Genomic DNA, 20,924 nt, shown 5'->3' with positions numbered 1-20,924 from the left:
AGTGGAGGCAGAGAAGTGGTTTGGCTCAACCTGTCCACCTTGATAGTTAGAAGAGGCCAACTGCCAGCAGCTGCAGCACTAGGAGCCTCTCACTTTTACGGCACTGGCCCAAATGCACTCAAATCATCTGTGACCTAAAGTCTTTATTATCTGACAGCTTTTTGGAGTGGGAAAGAGGAGCTACGTTCAGTTCAGATGGCCTAAGATGTCCTCATCACTGAAATCAACACCACCACAGATGGTTCTGTGTCCTACCTCTGCAGCAGGCTGACGGTCACTGGATCTTCCTGGAGCTTGATGACGCCTTCTCACGCCTTAGGTTGGTTCTTCCAGGCCAGAGTGCTGCCACACGCACCTCTGATTCTAAGGGCGCGTTAAGTTTCTTAAACTTCATATTTAAAAAAAAAACAAAACATCAGGGAGAGCGAACCAGTTAAAACAAACTTTTATTTAGCAAATTATATTAAGAATACAGACTACGTTATCACACAATGAAACTTCCCTTCGTAAAATACAGGAGGGTGATCTAAAATAAATATAAAAAGTCAGAACATTCTTCGGATTAATGCACAGTAAATTCACTTCCAATAGCCCAACAAAAATGCAGCATCTTAAAAACATTTCACAACTGCATAAAAGGTTTTTCTTTTCCATTTCTATGACACAACAGTTAAAATTGTTGCTGTTAGGAATTCGTTTCACAACAAACAACCTGGAAAGCTTCAACCAGTTTGGTTTCCCTGTACCAAATGAACAGACAAAACTGAGCAGCACCGCACTTCCTCTATTGACAACCATGTCTGACTTTTATGGCTCAGAATTACCAGTGCTGAAGTATGTCCTGTTATCCTCTCTCTTCATTGCCACAGAGAGAGCTTTACCTTAAAGTGGTTCTTTAAGGCTCAAAGGCTGAGGTAATAGTTAATGCAATGATATGAACAAACCCTTTGTGATGGGCGGAATTCAGCCCTATGCAGAAGATCCAGAGAAGACTTAGGCACCACTTATGTCCCACTTAAGCTATTTGGAGGACATGTAGGCCTACTGCTGGCCCTCAGCAAAGGGTCGATTCTGCCCTAAATGCATAATGTGAAACTCATAATGGGGACCATAAATCCTGTAGGAGTCAGTGTCAGGGACAAGGCCTGTCTCATCCTGTGGAAAGCTGGAATTATTCTGCTCAGCTCCAGGAGGTGAGAATCCACCAGCAAAGCTCCTCTCACTCCAAGGCCTTTGCACTTTTTTAAAAAAGGGGTAAAGCCGAGTGCAGGAGGCAGCCATCTTATGGAGCTGTTTGCTCTCAGCTCTTGGGAGCTCAGGGAAAGGGGCCACAAATCTAGTTCTATTAGATTCAACAATGGCTTTGAAGTTATAAAAAAAATCATTTTAAATACCAAACCTCACTGCTGTTCTTCAGATGGTTTAACCCCATCGTAGAAAAGCTTGGAGCTCAGTTCTAAGCCGTCTCTATCCCTGGCTCCCATCCATTATGTTGCTTCCCAGCAAGATGGCTGCCCCTGGCCCACGCTGAGCCCGGCAGACAGGATCTTGCTGCTGAATGCTGGTGAAAAGCACGCCCCAGCACTGAGGCGAGCAGATATGTGGGATGGACAAAACAGGCCACAGCTCCCCTTCCATGGGGTGCTGCCACTTGGGATCAGCAGAATATCCAGTTCCTTAAGCAATTTGTATGGAAATTTAATTCACAAAAAGTGGAGTGTGAAGGTGCAGGCCAGGTGAGGCCTAGGAAAAAGGAAAGGTGAGGGGAGCCTGGGGCAGAGGGGAGGAAAGGCAGAGGGAGACAAAGGTTGCTTGGGGGAAAGCGGCTGAGAAATGGCTTTTGCCAGCCACCCCCAACCCTACCTCTCTCACGCTACACACCCCTTTGGAGATACAGGGGTGGTGGCGGGTCATGGGATCTCCGAGGCTCCGCTAACAAGCCTAAAAACTGTGAAGTGCTGTGCCCGAGTCCACTGAGACCAGCTCGGCCTCTTCTGTCTTTGACAGTTTTGGTTTTGAGAAATTAGAAGACTGGTGAAAAACCCAAATAAACTCAGCACCACAGAATACTGATCTCTAACTAGCACAGCGGGGTCACAACGGACTGTCCCTACAAAGCACCTGCTCAGAGTGAACTCCGGGCAAGTGACGCAGCAATGGAAGGAGGGTTAGGAACAGTCTCATCCCACATGAATATGGCTATGTGATGAGGGAACGTATCAGCTAATTAACCACACTGGCATTTATCACAATGTTCACAGGCTACATCACTGGGAATAAATCCTTCCCTCTCTATTACTACTACATGGGATTCACAGTCTAGTTACCTGACTGGCCCAGGAGCTACCGGCACACATTACTGCAGTTCCGGCCTTTGCTAGGGGAACATCACCCTGGGAAATCCCAGGGCAGTGCATCACTGTTAATTCATCTGACTGTAAGCAAGCCCTGACTTTCCCAACACCCTCTCATGAGCAGTGTCAGAAGATTTCATGATTATTTGGCAAAGTAATTTCTTCTTCTTCCAAGTGGATGCTGCACACTCCTCAGCTTGCTCTGGGGACACTTGTGGGCTGACCAAGACACACTCATTACAGATAGGAGGAACCAGCCCTTCTGTTTTACATCCACTCACCCCCATACCCTCTGTCAAGGAGGCCTGATCATGACCCCTCTGCAGCCACTCCTACCTCAATCTCAGGGCTCAGTGCAGAGCAGCGGACACGCTCCCTCCTCTGGGACTGTGCGGGCCAGTGCTGGAGAACTCACACCTTGCGTGGGGAGTAAAACACGTAATGGCAAATCCACTTGCCAGTGGAGAGCAGCAACCACTAGGAACCAGGGCCAGCCCTGCATGGAGTTATTTTGAATAAGAAAATTACTGTTCAGTAATTAAACCTGCCTATTGAAATACTGATGTGATGCCTGCAGAGACAGAGGGGGGAAAGCACCCCATAGCTCATGAGTTCCAAAGGAAATCACTTGCACTACTGTCAATCTGCTTAGACTGTTCCCTGCATTGCACTCTCAGCCCTCTTGTCTAAGGAAATACTCACAGCCATTCGAGCAGGCCTGAGAATGCACGAGAGGTTCTGACCAACTGTCCATGGATCCTGACCCAACAAACCCCACTTGCCCTACACACTTGTGCAGGTCTGCAGCTGCGCTGGCCCAGCCTATGGCACAGAAAATCTCTGATGTGTCACTGGCAAACTGCAAAAGCACAAATGTGAAGGTCAAGTGTTCATTTTCAGCTTTCCTTTGCAGAGGCATCCCTGAAACAGCTCTGCAAGGACTGGGAGAGGGCGGGGAGGAGGAAGCCTACACTGAACAAATCCTTGTCCCAGGTAGACAGCCTGTCAACACCTGGAGCGATCCAGTGTTTGGCATGTGTCGTGCAGGTAAAGCTGGGTGTATTGTCTCTCAGAAGGTGCTGAGAGAAAATGCACCGTCACTGTTGTGAAGCAGCTTATAGCATCGACTCTAGTTTCCGAGAGCGAAGAGCTACTGATGCACTTTAAGCTACTCCCACAAATAAGAAGGCAAAGCTCCAGATCAGTTTTAAAAAGCTGTCCCAACATTTGAGCTGCACCAGAGCCGGATGGTTTCCACAGCTCAGTCTGCTGAGCCGAATGCGGCAGCCTCTGACAGACATTCCTCAGGGTGCCAAGAATATGATCGGTGGCCCCCAGGATGGATCGGTGTTTGAGAACCACAGATATTGGCTTAGCTCTGATTTAGAGCAGGAGTACGCAAGCTCTATCCAACCAACGGGGCCACTGGCCTGTTCTCAGCAGCCTGTGCTGCCCACTGAAATGTGTCTACAACGGAGCAGCTGGGTCTGGCCTCTCCTGGAATGAGGAGAAGCTGTCCACTGAGACGACAGCTCCCACGGGAGACACTCCACCTTCATCTGGTAGATCTACATGGCATAACTCTGGACTACGCACTAGCTACCCTGGTGTTAAATCACAAGCTCCCAATTCTCCAGCTTCAGTGTGTGGGGAGGGGCAGCTCTGTGACACTAACTTTCATCCTTACGCTAGGTCCAATGTTGCAGAAAACCTTGATCTACCTGTTACTATGTCCACAAAGCTGCCCTCAGCCAAGGAGAGAGCTACAAATTGATCTACAATGAACTACAGGACAAATTACAGACAGCTGAAAGGCAGAAAACACAAGAGAGATGGATGGGATGGACAAATGACTGCAGCGTGGAGTGAATTTGAACTTCAAGTGAACCTGAGCAGAATGACCAGGCTGACTGCGCTAGCTTCCGTGATATGTTCATTGGTTGATGTCAGCACCATCAATCTAGCCTCTGTAAAGCTTGGCAGTAAAGGCTGGCTTTGCTTTCCTGCAGCAGAAAATAAGAACTAAAAGCCACTTTGGAACCCTAAAAGAAAGGAGCACCTTCTGGGAGTCACCCAGGCCTATACCAGCTGATGCCAAATATTACAGGCCTCAATTCTTGTGCTCAGACCTGACCCTTTTATAACCATATACTCCCATTCTTCCAGCAATAGAGCTGGTCTCTAAGAGGCAGTTAGTAAAAGAGAGACTGGTCTGGAGAGTCAAAGCAGAGACCTGGAATCAGGTTCTACCCAGAATGCTATGGTGTTTTGCACCTATTTCCCCCCAGCAACACGGTACAGTGCTTTGAAACCAGAAATGGATCATTGGACAAGAAATATTTTACATATGTACAAATACAAAATACACAAACCAACAGTACAAAACCTACTATTAGTCAACACTCTGTTAGACTAGAGAACTCAGGAAAGTCAAAAGCAGTGCAAAGCGGGTCCGAATAACCCAAACCCAGAGCTACAATACCAGTATTTGTTACTATGGCAATTGCATTTTAATAGGGTTAGACAACCTGTCTTCTACAATACAAGAAGATGCACACTTTAACACTTACTTTTAAAAAATGCCATTTCGCTGCTGTAATGTAGTTTTGTTCCACAGCAGACTTGAAAAGCAGCACAGAGCTAAGATGAATGCTTCTAAAGAACTTATTACAGCAACAGACTTCACCAAGACATGCATTTGACTCAGGAGTGAGTCAGGGACACCACTTATAAGCATGCTGAGGTCAGGGTTTAATGCATCATACACTTGCCCAGTGGAACTATCTCAGCCTTGTCCGACATGGTCAGGTTTTAGCATTTCCCTCCCTGAGTGCAGCAGTGTGCAGGGACGGGGTGCAAAAATCTCTTTCCTTTTAGCAGCCAGCAGGGGCAAATGTTTGAAAACTGCCAAAGTAACTGGCAGGTTCCAGTGCCGCTTTATGCCAAAGCCATGGCAAAGCTTTCAGGTGGCTGAGAGAAGTCAGGATGGCCTTGCAGAGGTCTCGCTGGCTCTCCATAGGCCAGAGAGAGCTATGCAACATTTGCCACAATCCTCTACTTCCAGGCAATGGACATGCAGCCTCTTTGTGCCAGGGAGAGGTGCCACTGAGATCCCTGTGCTCTTTGAGCTACTGCACTTTGCCAGCGACTTGGGAGAGAGCCCTAAGTGGAACTGAGCGAGCGACCCTGGCTACATGAGCTGAAAGTAACAAAAACCATTAAGGTCTCAGGTGTATCCTGGCCACAAGTGAGCTGAGGGCAGTCTTGACTTGGAGAAGCAGATGAAGGGTGTACCATAACTCAGGGTTAGCTTGCTAATCAAAGGACACCCCTGGACTGCTGACCTGATGGTTTTGTGACCTTGCACAAACCAGAGAACGCTGCTGTACTGAGCGGGGCAGCTGGGGCAGTTTATCCCGCTGCACCTCAGTTCCCAATTTAAGCTGGTGCATTTTGTGATTTGTTGACTAACTGGCTGTATCTTTAGTCTCATTTCCCCAAATGCTCTATCCCTAGCAGGGCTCATTGCTAGGAATCTCTCCAGATTCCCATGAGCTGGGTTCATGGCGTGCAACATTTCACTTCAGATCTGTATGGAAGTGAGCATGCTGCAGCAGGTGCTATAAAGCAGGGAGAACTGCGGAAGCCATCTGCCAGGCTCTAACTAAGGGACTCCTGACCAGGAATTGTCCCAGCAGGGCTAAGGGGTGAGGGTGCCTGGCAGAAAGGGTTAACACAGTCCAAACCTCAGAAACAACATGTACAAAATGATCAGGGAAAGCGCAGGAAGGAAGGCAAGTCATTAGAAAAGTGTCCTGTCTGCCGAGAAGGGTTCCAGTGACACTGCTCATCAGGGCTCGCCTCCCATCAGTAGTATCTGGGCGCATGCGCCTCGTCTCCGGGGAGCCGGCCTCCCTCGCTCCTCAGGACTGTGGCATCTGCTGACATCTAGTGGGGCTGGGGGGCAGCCGGGCAGCAGCGCTTTGCTCTGTCCTGAAGCTGTAGTCATACTAGAGAGCAAAACAAAGAGAGAGAGACCAACACAGGAGTGACGACGATGCGAGGGATCAGGCTAAAGCTGCATCACTAGCACTAGATGCAGAGAGCAGCACGCAAGCTCTGGTCTCAGACCCAGCCTTCTCGCCACCCGGTGGAGGGCAAAATGGGGCACGCCCTGCTCCCTGGCGCAGCACTCAGAGCTGTTAAGGCAGGGCAACACATTGTACCTGGGTGAGCAACGTGCCCCTTGTCTCCATGCACGCCCACAAGCCCCTCTGCGTTCTTGCACAGAGCTCTCCCCAGCCTGCCGACAGCCCTGCTCCCACCAGTGCTGCCCAGTGCACTGGCCAGAGGAGGCCACTATAGGATGCTGCAAAGGGTCACACTTGCTGCCCCTTCCACCACAAACCAGCCCTTTAAGTCTGTGGCAATGCTATCTGCTGCCAGCTCAATACGTTGCACAACATTCATGGAGAGAAAGCAGGGGTGTCCCCCAAGCCCTGCTGATTCTTTCGCTTTTCCTCCAAAAACTCATTTTTGTTTAAAGTGTTGAATTATAATCCAGATCTGTGCTAAGGAATAAATGGAAAAGCAACTCTCAGTTAGTGGGAACAAATGCTCTTTAGCATTTCCAAGCACTGGTCCATAGCCAAGCTCCCAGAGTGATGCTGGTGTGGCCAGTGGAACCAGCAGGAACACTGTAAGTGGGAATGCAGGGAATTCCTTCCTCCAGATTAAGTAGCTCCTTGTGCTGAGATAAATTGGAACATATTATTTATCACATGAAGCAGCTGGGAGAAATATTTCTCCTCTCAGGGAGTGGGTACACAAACTTGCATCAGTTTAATTAAACTGGTTTAGTTAGATGGTGCAACCCTGCAAGTAGATGCTCTTGTTTCACCATGATGCAAGTAGATGCTCTTGTTTCATTATTTCAGTTTAGTTTAAACTTGTTCCTAATCGATTTACAATGAACAGAAATAAACCGGGTTTAAGCTGGAACAAGAGTGTCCATGTGGAAAATCAAACCTCACATGAAGCCAGCACACTTCTGGGCAGGGGGGCCCTGGAGAGCTTTGCCATCGATTTCCCTGAGAACAGGACCGACCTCGGCTGGGCGCGGCAGAACTCAGGCTATCCCGCAAAGAGCCGCTTTCCAACGTCAGCTCCAGAGGCCTTTCCGGGGCAGTGATTCGCTCCGACACCCAGTGTGACTGTCAGCAGGATTCGGCCTGGCCGGCTGGCTCGTCTCCAGGGCACTTGACTCCAGAGATGCCCTGCCTGCACAGACCAAAGGACACTGCGCTTCCCTGCCAGAAATCCATCTTCGAACAGCAATAACAGCCACAGCCCAGGGCTTTTCCTGAGGATTTATGGCTGACTGGGATCCTCCAGTGAACCTCTGGCCATCAGCTCCTCCCAGCCAGCATTAATCCCCAGGAAATGCCCTAGGCCTGACCATTAGTGCTTGGAGGTTTTCACTGAGAAGAGCTGTAAGTGCATGGTAGCAGAGCCATCTTGTGGCAAATCGTGGCTCAGACACTTCCAATCCAATCCACTGAGCACGTGCTCTCTCATCAACACTGAAATATTTTGCTGTTCTGTGGCATCTTTCAGCCCAGGATCCCCAGGCAATTACAATTAGTTAAGTGGCTTAAGAACGATCATGCCAGCTGGACACACAGGAAAAACACAGCACACAGCGATTAAATGACTTACCCTACTGGCAGTTAGGACTAGAACCCGGGAGTCCCGACTCCGTTCCCCTGGCCCTAGCTCTGGTCACTAGGGTCGTTCATACCCTCGTCTCCAAAGTAACCGAATAGGCGGATGATGAAGAAGCCATTCCAGACCTCCTAGTCCAGAGCAAACACCCCCCTTTGCCCCAGGCACCTAGTTACACAGCTTAAGCAGTCCCTCTACTGCGGCCAAGAAACATATTGAAGGAGGAAATACTGAATCATTTAAACTGAACCCTCACTATCACTGCTCAGTAAAATAACCTCGGCCCTGGCTAGTACATGTGATGGTCACACGCGAAGCACACAGCTAGTTCACCAGCATGCCAGCGAAAGCCCTTCGCCCTGGCTAGTAACAGCCTTGGAGCAGAGCGGAGGGCACTGACATGGTCGATTGAGGTCTGGCAGTTAAAAGTGGCTTTTACCCCACTCTTTAAAGGTCTTCTTCCTGCTGCGACACTGGACGGTGAGCTCAGCTCAGGAAGCACCACAGCCCCTCAGGACGCGCAGGGATAATGGTCACTGAAACCACGAAACTGCAGCTCAGTTCCTCACGCCTGGTTCTGGGCACGTTTCCGGTCGGATTATGCCTTTCAGGCCCCCAGCTCAGAACGACAGCAGGGAGCCTGCATGGACAGCGGCTCCCCCTTCCCTGAGACAGCCCCTCTGAGTGACTCTGGGAGGGCTGTGCCGGCAGCACCCCCCCGGGAAGACAATGCACTGGGTCCATGGGCTGCTGGCCTCGCCTCTGGCAAACGCAGACGTGGAACCAATGTGGGACACGGTGCCGTGGTGATGGGGCCTGGAAAACGTGATGGGCCCAGCCTCTGGTAATGAACCAGCCCTGTGCACGTGCCTCATGACGGGCAGGATGCGTATCTGAGGGCAGGAGACTCACAGCATGATCCAGCAGAGGGGCTAAACTTGGGAAAGGCCCTAAACCTTCATACCCACAACACTACTTCTCCCCGGTGTCCGGCTGCCATCAGTACTCAGCCAGTAACCCACAGCGCATGGTGCAAGCTGAATGAGTTAGACCCTCTTTGGTCACACGCTGTCAGCCAGTTTATGCTCACATGGGAATTTCCCCTCAGCCCAGGTATTTGCCAGGTACTGTCTGCAGCTAGTTCTTTGTCTGTATCTCGCGTGTGCGTGGCTCCTCCCCGTGACAGGACAGAGCTCACACTGGGCTTCTGTCCCCCAGTGGGATTAGCATCCATCTAAAAACCAGCTTTCCAGTCTAAACCCACCAAAGGAACCGTCTCTTGCCCTGCGTCTGTACAGCGCCGAGCACATAGGCCCTGTCAGGAGAAAACCCAACCATTCAGCGTAGGGCTGTTTCCACAGGCACTCGAGCCAATCGACTCCTTCATTGGGATATCTGGAGGAAGCCAGCACGAAAGGGCCAAACTCATATGAAGCAAATTAAAATGTGCATGGAAGCAGCTCTGCCTGGACGCTGGGTGGGGACAGCTGCCCAGTTCTAACTGCAGCCCTGCATCGACATCCCTGTGGTGTCTGTGCAGGGGAGCCACTTGCCTTTACACACACAATGGGTCGTTCGTGAACGTGCGGACAGCAGGACGGGCCCATTCGGGAAAGCACCTAAGCACAGGGTTCGCTCTCGACCTATGCTCACGCTGCGTGAAGGGCTTGGTTTGTCTAGTCCACGGTCTCAGAGCTCAGTCATGCTGCTTATCGCCCTGTGGGTGGGGGCGTTCCTGGGTTTGTACAGCTGGGCATGCACAGAGCTGGGGACTGGCCCAGCTCTACTGAACCCACTGCATCAATCCCACGGGATGACTCCATGCCCCTTCCTCTTGGCCCTCACTCACGGGTCATAAAGGCAGATATACGGCCTGCCCTATTGGCAGAGACCCCACTGACAAGGAGTGCTCAGAACTGGGGCAACCGGCCACAAGTACCCCCCTCTCCAAGCCACTGGGGGGAGGACCCAACCTGGAGACACTGGGGGCCTGCTAAGGGGGCGAAGGGGCAGGGAGGATCCATAGGTACCTAGACTCATTTCTAGTTGTACTTGTTGGAGAGGCAGGTGTTCCTAGCATGGGGGAAGGGATGGAGATGGCTCTTTCTATCCAGAGCTACCAGCTCAGGGCCTCGTGCTAAAAGGACACTGGTCATGGGTCAAAAGGCAAGGGATACTCAAATCTCCTCCCCTGCTTGTCCATGGCCTGCCCAATCTAGAGAGGTCTCCTGTGCACCAGTATGGGTCCGTGCTGCTGGAGAGGGGGGCAGTTAACATCCCCTTGGCAACGATGCCATCACCGGCCTTGCCAACGAGCTAGCAGCTGCACTGCCCAGGGTCAGCGCCTCCAGGCACAGGGAGCCGAGCCAGCCGAGGACCGACATGGGAGGACAATGCCTGTGTGCAGGAGCTCTGAAGCTCCTCTCTGGGCTTTAGGGTTTGGCCAAGCCCAGGGGCTCAGCTGGCTGGAGCCTGGGACGTATGGGCCCACACGCTGGGCATGGACTCCCCGGCAAATCAGTGATTTCTGTTAAATCATGCAGCGTGCAGCACAGAGCTCAGGAGCACCCCGTGGCTCCATTGGCCTAGGGCCAGTGCTGGAAAGGTCTGAGTGCAAACAGCCTTCGCCATGCTAAAGCCACCTCTGAGGGCAGAACAGAATCATAGGATGGGGAGGGACCTCAAGAGGTCATCTAGTCCAGTCCCCTGCACTCTTGGCAGGACTAAGTATTATCTAGACCATCCCTGACAGGTGTTTCTCTAACCTGTGCTTAAAAATCTCCAATGCCGGAGATTCCACAACCTCCCTAGGCAATTTATTCCAGTGCTTAACCACCCTGGCAGTTAGGAAGTTTTTCCTAATGTCCAACCTAAACCTCCCTTGTTGCAATTTAAGCCCATTGCTTCTTGTCCTGTTCACAGAGGTTATTCAGAACAATTTTTCTCTCTCCTCCTTGTAACAACCTTTTGTGTACCTAAAAACTGTTATGTCCCCTCTCAGCCTTCCCCTTTTTAATCTTTCCTCATAGGTCATGTTTTCTAGACCTTGAATATCACACCGCCCTACCTCTGACAAAGGCGCTTCCATCAGGGGATTTCGTAGCACTGAATGTAAGAGGGCGGTGTCATTATCCCCATTTTACAGACAGGAAACCGGGCACAGAGAGGGGACATGACTGGCCCACGGCCACTCATCAGGCAAGGAACAAAGTCAGGACTAGAACCCAGGTCCCCGGACTCCCAGTCCAGTGTTCTGCCCACTAGATCACCCTGTTTCTCTGACACCTAAAGCCACACAAATGAAAACACATTTTTGCCATCACATCTAGATGACTGATTCTGTACAGTAACCTATTTTCATCTAGACTGTAAGCTCTTCTAGGCAGGGACTCTTCTTCTGGGTAGCATCTGGTGTCCTTTAGATAAAGAAATAATCATGTAGGCTTCAGGTAGGGATGGTCTCTTTTCTATGCTTGTATCATATCCAGCACTATGGAGCTCCAGTTCCAACGGGAATTTTTGGGTGCCACCATCTTATAAATATTTACTGCTGATCACAGAAGTGGCAAGCTAAGTTATTTTCTAGCTGCAATAAAATGTTACATCACTAGATGGAGCTACATGACCACAAATTACTTTGTGACAAAACCTGCGATTCTTTAAAGTTAACCTTTACAAAAGGCAGTCGAAAAAAAGAAAAGTGAACACAGACAATACGGGGCTAAGGAAATTTGCTGCCTTGGCAACTGAGAAATGGGTATTTAGGTGCCAAAACCATAAGGAACTCCAGCCTTATTCACCTTATAAAGAAAGTGATCTATGGCACGTAGCTCCCAGGTGCATATGGAATCTGTGCAAGGGAGGATGTGTCAAGAAGTTGTCTTCTCCACGAAAGCTTTTTAATCGGCAAACATGTCTTCATTAATTTTACCTCAATGTCATGATGTCACAGCCAGCACTATCAGCCCCAAGCTAAATAAGCAATAAGCCTCATTTTTCAATACACAAACACATAAAGATGTCAGCTCAAACTGTTTACTAATTAACACTTAAAAAGACACAAATTAGATATGCGTGGCTAAGAGCAATTATAATCAAGACGAATTTCTCTAGTCATTTGGGAACAGAAAAAAATGCCTAATTGCTGGAACCAATGTTTTAAAAACTGAAATCATGCCAGTTAGCAAATATGTTCATTTAAAGAACATTTCATGTGACTACACTCTGGAGAATTGACTACAAACAGGAGAACAAGGAAAAATATTTCTGTATAAAATTAAGATTTTAAACTCTTGTAGATTTACAACTTCTTCATTAAAATGTTTGCAAAGAGCAGCCTATGAAAAACTGTAGCAATTAAGTGGTTAAATAAACTGCCTTCCTTGTCAATTTTAAGAGAATGATTAATATTAGATGTTCACTTTACTAATTAGACTCTCACTAGACTTTTAGCTAAATGCCAAGTTAAAACTGAGTGGTGCATTCTGTCGAATGTTTGCGCTGAAAAGAGCTGGGAGCCCAATGGTCACACTTTATTGTTAACAATGTTACAGCATGGAGGTTTAAGGCAATATTGAGCCGTCTGATAAATTGCTCTCTACGGTCTGTGGTGTTCTGGGTGTGAACGGGGTTGAGGGCCCTCTTCACTGGCCATAGGTGTCACTCTGACCTGTACAGAAGATGGTTTAACTTCTTGAGACCATCGCCTTCTGGGGATTTCGTTACCAATGCATTACACAAGTCTCGCTATGCAGGGGCACATGCGGTGCATGACAAACAAGCACAAAATCCCTTCCTGGACCTGAAGGCGGGAACAGCAGGGTCTTTTCCGAATGTATAAATGCCCCCACAAAAGAAGTAAACTGTGCTCTGGTGACTAGGACACTCTCCTGGGTGTCAGGAGATTTGGATCCACTCCTGGCTTTGCCACTGACCTGCTGGCTGACCTTGGACAAGTTGCTCCTCCTCTCTTTGGCAGGCGACCCTCCCACCCTTTGGTTTATCTTCTCTGTTTAGCGTGTAAACTCCTTGTGGCAGGGACTGTCTCTACAACACCCAGCACAACGGCATCTTCATCCAGGTAGGAGTCTCTAGCCCCCAAAAAGCTGAAAGTTTGGTTTGTTCATGTAAAGGAGAAGGCTGTTATCACAGCCTGGAGAACGGCTGGTACAGTTGGCATATTCCACTATATAAAATGAATAATCATTCCTGGAATTCTTTGGGAATATTTCTGTGTGGCATGCAGCTCCAGGGAAAATGCTCTTACTGCGGTTGGAAATCCAGCAGGTTTGCTGTAATGGAGCTATTGCTTGCAAGGGAAATAAAGCTACACAGAAATTCACAATATTTATATGCACATCTCTTTGTATGCAGACAAGATGCTTCATCAAGGAATATGGGCTGCATAATTAAACTTTTCATTACTCTGAAACACATGCGGCCTGTGATGGGAGAAGGGGATGTTGGGATGGAAGGCTCCCTTTCACTGCAGCACAAAATGAGAGTGACACTCATGTTCCCTCATATAAGCTGGTTGGGGGGTGGCACACTGAAAAGGCTTCTTAATCCATGACTCTTTGGAGCAGTGCTTCCATGTCTGGAGGGCTCTCCCGCATTCAAGATCTTGCACATGGTGCTGGGCTTCAAACCTTGACTTTGAAATCTAACATCTTCTTAATCTGCCACTCTAGCAAGATAGACAAAACCTACCAACTAAAACATTGGTGCTCAGTGCTGATCCTAGCAACAGATGCTAACAGGTCAGGTCCACGTCGGGTGGAGCAGCAGCACCCGACACTAGTCAGGCTTTGCATGGACCAAGCTGGCCTTCCTTCTGTGGTCTTTGTGATACACAATTAGATGCTGTTCTGTTTTTCACCCAGGGTACAGTTCATCTCTGTGCACCAGACCCTGTGCACCAGAGATACCCCATGAATGCCCTCAGACAGGAAACTACTCTATACCCTCACTCTGCCATTTCTCAGTAAGAAAGGGAAAATAAACGCATTAACCTATTATCTTATATGCTATCTGTACGCAAGTGCCCCAGAGGAGCAGGTGACTGATGGTACAGAACAGCAAGGCTCTAGGATTTGAGCTGGCTTGTCACTGATACACATTTCCATGGGGGAAATGACGCGTGGGATACTCTGAGATATTCCACAGCCAGCTTGCCTGGCTGCTAAACCCTATTATGTGTCAGGGCAAGGAATTATTCACAATCTGGATTCACCTTAAATCTGAATAACTTGTTCCTGAAGATTTGTTAGCTTATAAATAGAGTCTTCCTTATTATGGAAATAAATATGAGAATTCCTAACTTCCCATAAAAATACTTGAGTAATAAACCACTGTGTTTTGTTGTAAAGTCACCTATAATCTGCATGTGACACTCCTTTCATTTTTATGACATATTACAAATCAAAGACAAAAGGATTAGTCAGCTGTGTTTCTGCGTTGGCTACGATAGGTTCAGAAATTTTGCTGTGCCACATTGATTCACTTTGCCTTCATTCCGGCCATCCTTCAGCACAGGAACCTGTTAGCTGATAACACAAAAAGGGAATCCCAAAGGAACATGGTTCTACCAGCTCCATTTTTAAGACAAATATTCCTCTCAAAGGGAAGCTGCCTCTGAACAGCTGACGGCTTACCATCCTGTGGTACAGCGCATGTGCACACTAAAACACTGCCTTAGGAAAACAGCAATTACACAAAACCAGAGGTGGACACTACTCTGGTTTGATCCTCTCTCTCTTTTGGAGGGTTCACAGTCTCTAAAATCTCAGCCTATTTGTTCCTGGTGACAAGTTACGTTCACCATCAAACTGAAAAATTATGAAGCAGTTTACCTGACACTGCTTAACTGAGTTCAATTGCTTCCTGAAATGGAAGAGGCAATCTCACACAAACAGTGCCCTGTTTGGGGAAAGACGTAGTTTGTTAATAAGCGAGAAAGAAAGGTTAAACAAAAGAGACATCTGGAATTAAATGGAGGGTGCAGATTTTGCTGTTAGATTCAACACTTAAAGCTTCTTCTGGCACAAATCACAAAAGGCATTTGTAATTTTGAGCTTACTGTTTGGCTTAACTTAATGTTGATTTTACCCACCAGCAGTGACCTGGCAAAGCGAGCTAAACTCTTTCCATAAGGGAGGGAACCTTACAGCTACGCGAGCACAGATTTGGCTGTGCCTGTGCTCAGAGTCCCACAGAGCCACTTACCTCCTTTTCAATTTCTGCCAGGGATTTGATTGTGATGCCCAAGAGATCAACTTGCTGCATCTAAAAAAACAAAAACAAAACAAAACACCCCAAAGACCCGGGAAACATGCTATTTAGTTTTCAGAATAATTCAGCAGATACATTCTGTCACTGGAGAGTCAGAGGCACCAGCTATAAATGTGTGTGAAACCCTTTCCCCCAGTACACCACACCAACATAGAGGCAGGTGGACTATGGGCAGTGATTGCAATGCTTGCTTATAACTAACCAGGATTATTTGCCATTCTGGACAGGGTCATTTTAAACTGGTAAATCCTTCGCTGTCTTCCTGACAACGGCTATTGCACCACTGTGTGTAACACACCCTGGATTTTAGATGGCAGTGGGGACATAAGCAGGAGAGGCATTAGTTGTGGAAAAGCCTGACCACGCTGACCATCTGGTGGCAATGGTGTCACGGGAATCTTAAGGAAGGATTAGCATGGCCTAATCGCTCTCTGCATTTCTCCTAGCAGCAGGGGGATCCCAGTTCTCTGGGAGCGTGAGTGGAAGGGATGAACAATGTACACACAATCCTTTCCAGACAGCAGTGGCTGCAAAACCATCACATTTTACCTGGAGTTTCTATAATCACAAAACAAAACAAAAAAGATGCAACACCAGATGCAGGACATGAAGAACAAGACACAGAAGACAGTTCCGTGTTTTCAGTTATAATTTCGTGTTCATTGATTTTTAAAGAGATATTGTTTGAGGTACTGGCTGGATTAGGGGAACTGTAATGGAATGTGGAGCTTTTCAGCTCTAGATTACAGTCTTAAATTAGTACCAGGCAAGCAGTACTCCGAAGTCCTTAAATGGCACTTATTTGGGACTCTCCAGGAAATCCATTCCTATGGACAGGTGTTCACAAAACACACCAGCACATTAGGAACTAACCAGCACCTGCTGACCATCGCAGCAGATACACTCTGGACTGAACAGGACATGAGCCCTCTCCCTTCAGAAACAGACACAGGTCAGAGTTTAGAAACCGCAGTGCAGGGCAGCGTGAGAAGTTAACACGGTCACTGCCGGTGCCGAATCAACAGGGCTGTCAGCTGAATTCACCACCAGCACGACGTTCACTTCAGAATTCAGCTGACAGCATCCTGCACATGGAAATGCAACCTCGCCTTGCTGCTGCACTTGATACACTTTGGCATATATAATCTCTCAAACCAGAGGGAAACATGAATACTAAAAACGTTTTTCTAGCCACGTTTCTATTGCCTGGACCCCAGCGGAGGTCCAGCTGTTGTATCATTAGGACATAACAACCTCGCTCAACTTTCTAGGCTGGAATTGGTAAACAGGACAGCACAGCCTCTCTCCACAGAAACTGGAATCCTGCCAGCGTAGCCATGGCAACCAAGCTACCTTGGGTCAGCTAAAGTTACTTGCACTCCACGTGCAAAATCACAAGCATTTTTCAAGATTAAGCAGCTTCCAGAAAGATGTAAGTGATGCATATTGTGTTTCATTGGAATGGAGGCACCGCCCAGGACTCTCAGCTGTAAGTGCAGTCCCAGAGCAATATTTCTATGACCCCGCGACCAGCATGTCAGGTCCTGGGAAAGCTGAGCTGCCGGTTCTAACAAAGATGTGGATGCAGGCTGGGAACAATTTTACTTTGGCTCAGCAGCAACAGGCCAGACCCACAATGGAACGTCCAGTGCTCCCACCAAAGAACTGAAAACCCCTCATTTTTAAACACAAATTACAGTAACGTGCTGGTTCGATCAAGTATTCATGGGCGATGGCAGCCCTGCCACCTTTGCTCCTGGGGAGGGCTTGAAGGTGCCTTACCAGCCTCATACCACACTTGTGCAAGGTCTCACCGCAGCTTGGCATGGCTCTCTGCGGAGTTATGAAGAACAGGGATGAAAAGAACCCTGCAATATCTCTAACTCCCAGGGAGCGTCTGCAGTCGCCACAGTGTCATTAGCATTGCACTCAATTTCTGGGATCTGAAGGAACAGGGCCACCTCTATGCAGGGAAGGGACAAAAGATAGACTTGGAAAATCAGGTATTTGCTCTTTTTTTTTTTTTTAAACATATACAGACAGTCTCAACGCAGCCAGGAATTTACTCATGATCACCTCTATCTGGCAGTGATCGAGGGTTCAGCTAATAGAGGAATTTACTTTTAGAAATGATTTGGTGAAACAATCTAAACAGCCACCCACACGTCAAAGGAAAGTATTCTCAGGTGCATCTACAGTCACTATGGTGAAATTCACCCTTGTGCAGGTGGCCAGCACCAGGACTATGTACCAGTTATGTTCCACAAGCTTAACTGGTGCCTATGCCTTGTGAGTGCCCTCCACATGCGGGCGAGCTTTACCCTAGAAAATGATGACAGTAACTTACCCCTTCAGGAGCGCAGGCAAACTTATCTGAGATCATAAAAGGCACTCCATCCATGGCTGAAAAATACAGATGAACAGAGAGTTGAAATCTTGCATCAATATTCTGATGTCCAATAACTTACTGCGTTTCCAGAAAGATACCACGTATGAATCGCATCGACATTTGGCAATAACGTAACAGGGTGCAAATCACTCAGGGCAGACCTCTCTGCTAGCTCTCCCAATTGTACTGCCAGTTCAAAGCACAGGGGGGCAGTCAGGTATATTCATGATAAAATCCAATATCATTCTGGCCATTGGCACAATTTCATAGACTGTGTTCTATGAATCTGCTCCCAACTTGGTTGGACTGAATACAGAACCAGCCTCTCAAGCAGGACAGCGTCTGGAGCCCAAAACAAATGCAGCTGGCTTAAAAGGACAGACTTCCACTTGCCACTTACTGTGTAATAATAGTTTGCATATAAACTGCTACATAAAAAAAGAACCCTCATGATGTAGTACGTTTTCCTAGTGAGAGAAAAATCAAATGTTTGGTTCAGAGGACAAGATGTTTTTTGCCCCCTAGAACACCAGGCACTAAACACTCCTCAGGCAGACTTACAGGGGAGGTTCGGAGAAACATGTTTGCAATCCTTTAAAAAAAATCCTGACCCTAGAGATGAAATGGAGTCTCCCAGACCATCAGGATAAATGACCTTCCCTTGCCAATCTACTACTGATGAAAACACTAGACAGCAAATAACCAAATGCAAATATAATACACTAAACACACAGTCCACTGGAAGCATGTGCCCATGAAATCAGAGTATCCAAGACACCGGGAGTGGGGTAGCTGTGCAGTGGGCAGCCTTGAGTCACACTGCCCTGGCTCTCTTGGTTGCAGGACAACCTTAGGAATAGGTAGCGGGTTTTGAATATGCTTTGGGTTGTCTTCTCTTTTAAACCAGGATAAGAATCTTCATTGTACTGTCACTGCCTTTGCAACCCTCAAAGAGAGCTCTGAAAGGCACCGTAGCCCAGGTGAGCTAGTTTATTTTTGGAACCTGCATCTCTCAGCAATTCCCATAAAATTCTGAAAGAGGCACATTTCCAAGCCAGCACACTGAGTCTTGAATAGGCTTTATAATTTATCCACGCCGCTTATTTGCTTCAATCCTTCCAGCCCCTTTCCATTTCAGCTCTGAGAAAAAGAAGACATGACCATGTCCCCAAAACAAGTCTAATGCTTGCAGTGGCCTCTACCCTAACTCCAAACAGTCCGAAAAGCATCAGACCCAGGGCAGTGTTTCTTGGGCTCTCATTTGAAATGCCCAGGATTCTCGCAACTCTTTGGTTTGCGTGCCTAACATCAGCCAACATGGGCGAGTTCAGGTGTTGGCTGTAGGAAGATTTTCATACATTTAAAATTTTACATGCACTTTATATAATTGTTCTTTGACAAACCAACTCAGATGGAGGCAGGGTGCTGTGTGGCAGCAACACACAGCCGCGGTGTTATAACCACCAAAACATACAGAGGAGAAACGGTGCCACAGAGCCAAGCAAGTTCTCAAACCTGGGAGACTGGCAGCTCTTCTTACAGGGGCAGAGAGATGCCTTGGTCAGCCAGACAATGGATTTTGTTAAATAAGTTAAAGAAATAACCCAACACTCGTCTGTTTGTTCCTCTAACACAGCAAAACAGCCACAGAAAAGCATCAGTAGGCTCCCTTAGTCTTTGAGACTGTCGTTAAAAAAATGCTGATACACAGTACAGAGAAACCCAGCAGATGAAAGGAAGGATATGCCAAAGGCTCAGTAGCGCAATTAGCATTCTCCTAAACAAACGAGCTTCAACAGAGCTGTAATTAAGCAGGCCTGTAATTAAGTATATGCCCTTTATCATAACGATCATGCTTAAAAATGGCATGATGCATGGAAGTATGTTATTAATGCTGTAATCCCAAAGTGAAAGCAGCATACATAGGAATCAGCGTGTCAGGCCCGTCACTAGGCTGTTTGTAAAATACATTAAAGGGAAAAATCAGAAAACAATGAGCTCATTCAGCTGTTCTTTTTATAGGCAGGCACTAGAAGTTGAGGATTTGAAATACTTACTGATTCAGGAGAGTTTAAACAAATAATGCACTAAGCTGTCATTGCCTGTCCCTCCACCAGTCCTAGACTAGGGGAAGGGAAGGGGGAGAAAGTAAAGTGTTTTTTTCCTACCAGCCCCATACCTGTGTTTGACACAAGGGTCAGTGGTTTGGAGAGTGTGGGGCCAGTCCACAGAATGCACATTGTTTGGAACAGGACTGGGGCCCAGCTGGAAGTAGGCTGCTCTCCAACCAGTGTCTGTGTGGGAATCTCTCCTAACAAAACGAAGGGGTTTCAGCTGGTATCTTTACCCTGACTTCACACCTGAACTATTCTGTTGCCTGCCAAAGAAAATGCTCCGATGGGCGTCACCACTGATCTGAAGAGTCCTGCACCTTGCCCCCACCTGTTGATTTCTGTAGGTTGAACATCAGTACACAAAGCGCAGTGGGACCACAACTGTTCCAACATGAGACACCATGTGAGAGAGATTTAAAATGATGGGGTTTTTAGAAGCACTTTTTCCAAGCCCAGTTTTGTGAGCGTTTGTAGCAATTTTGGGGACAAAAGCCCAAATTTCCTTGCAGGAATCTGAATCCAGATGGCTAAAGCATGTTTGATATGGGGATATTTGATCCCACCACAATATCGAGTCATGTTCAATGAATGCTCACATTTACATTCTGTGGGCAAGGATTTCCCCCAAGCATTTCCCCCGGCACATCCTGGGCAATACTGCAACCGAAATAATCATTAACAACAAAGCACAAGGGACTGCAGGGAGATGGGGAGGCAGCCAGAATCTGGGTGTGGGGCAGAATGGAGTCACTGAATGCAAGAGTCACCCCCACTTACCGAAGCCTCCCTCCCTTTTCTACAGCACACTGTCCCCTAGTAACCCTCAGCTAGCCCAGCATGCCAGCCAGTCTCCTAGAACTTGGCAGCTGGAGGTTTGGTGGTTTCAGTCTTGTTTCCATGGAACAGGCAATCAGGAGACATGGCGCACCATCACGCTGGGACCCATTGCCACGTAGGGCCAGACTCTACCCCAATTGCTCTGGCTGAATAAGGCCACACTCTGCGAGTAGCTACAAGGACGTCAGTGGCGCTCCTTTGCCCAATTCGATGTTA

The 20,924-nt window shown here is 47.8% G+C and overlaps 1 protein-coding gene across 3 annotated transcripts in view; it reads right to left on the bottom strand.

Annotated features, from left to right (window-relative positions):
• Positions 1 to 428: 428 nt before the first annotated feature.
• Positions 429 to 20,924, bottom strand: part of MVB12B (multivesicular body subunit 12B) — a 99,485-nt gene continuing 78,989 nt past the window's right edge. For 2 of the 3 annotated variants that reach the window (XM_077835815.1, XM_077835814.1), the window contains exons 8-10: positions 17,716 to 17,771; positions 15,303 to 15,362; positions 429 to 6,364 (exon numbers count right to left, since the gene is read on the bottom strand). In XM_077835815.1, coding sequence (XP_077691941.1) covers positions 6,278 to 6,364; positions 15,303 to 15,362; positions 17,716 to 17,771 — 203 coding nt within the window. In that variant the 3' untranslated portion in view covers positions 429 to 6,277. Of the gene's footprint in view, positions 6,365 to 12,259; positions 12,748 to 15,302; positions 15,363 to 17,715; positions 17,772 to 20,924 lie in introns of those variants that run through there. The other variant, XM_077835816.1, reaches the window with a different exon arrangement.

This window comes from Eretmochelys imbricata, chromosome 16, assembly GCF_965152235.1.
Source record: "Eretmochelys imbricata isolate rEreImb1 chromosome 16, rEreImb1.hap1, whole genome shotgun sequence".
Taxonomy (NCBI): domain Eukaryota; kingdom Metazoa; phylum Chordata; order Testudines; family Cheloniidae; genus Eretmochelys; species Eretmochelys imbricata.
Note: the sequence above shows the minus strand (reverse complement) of the source record. Positions and strands in the feature narration are given on the sequence as shown.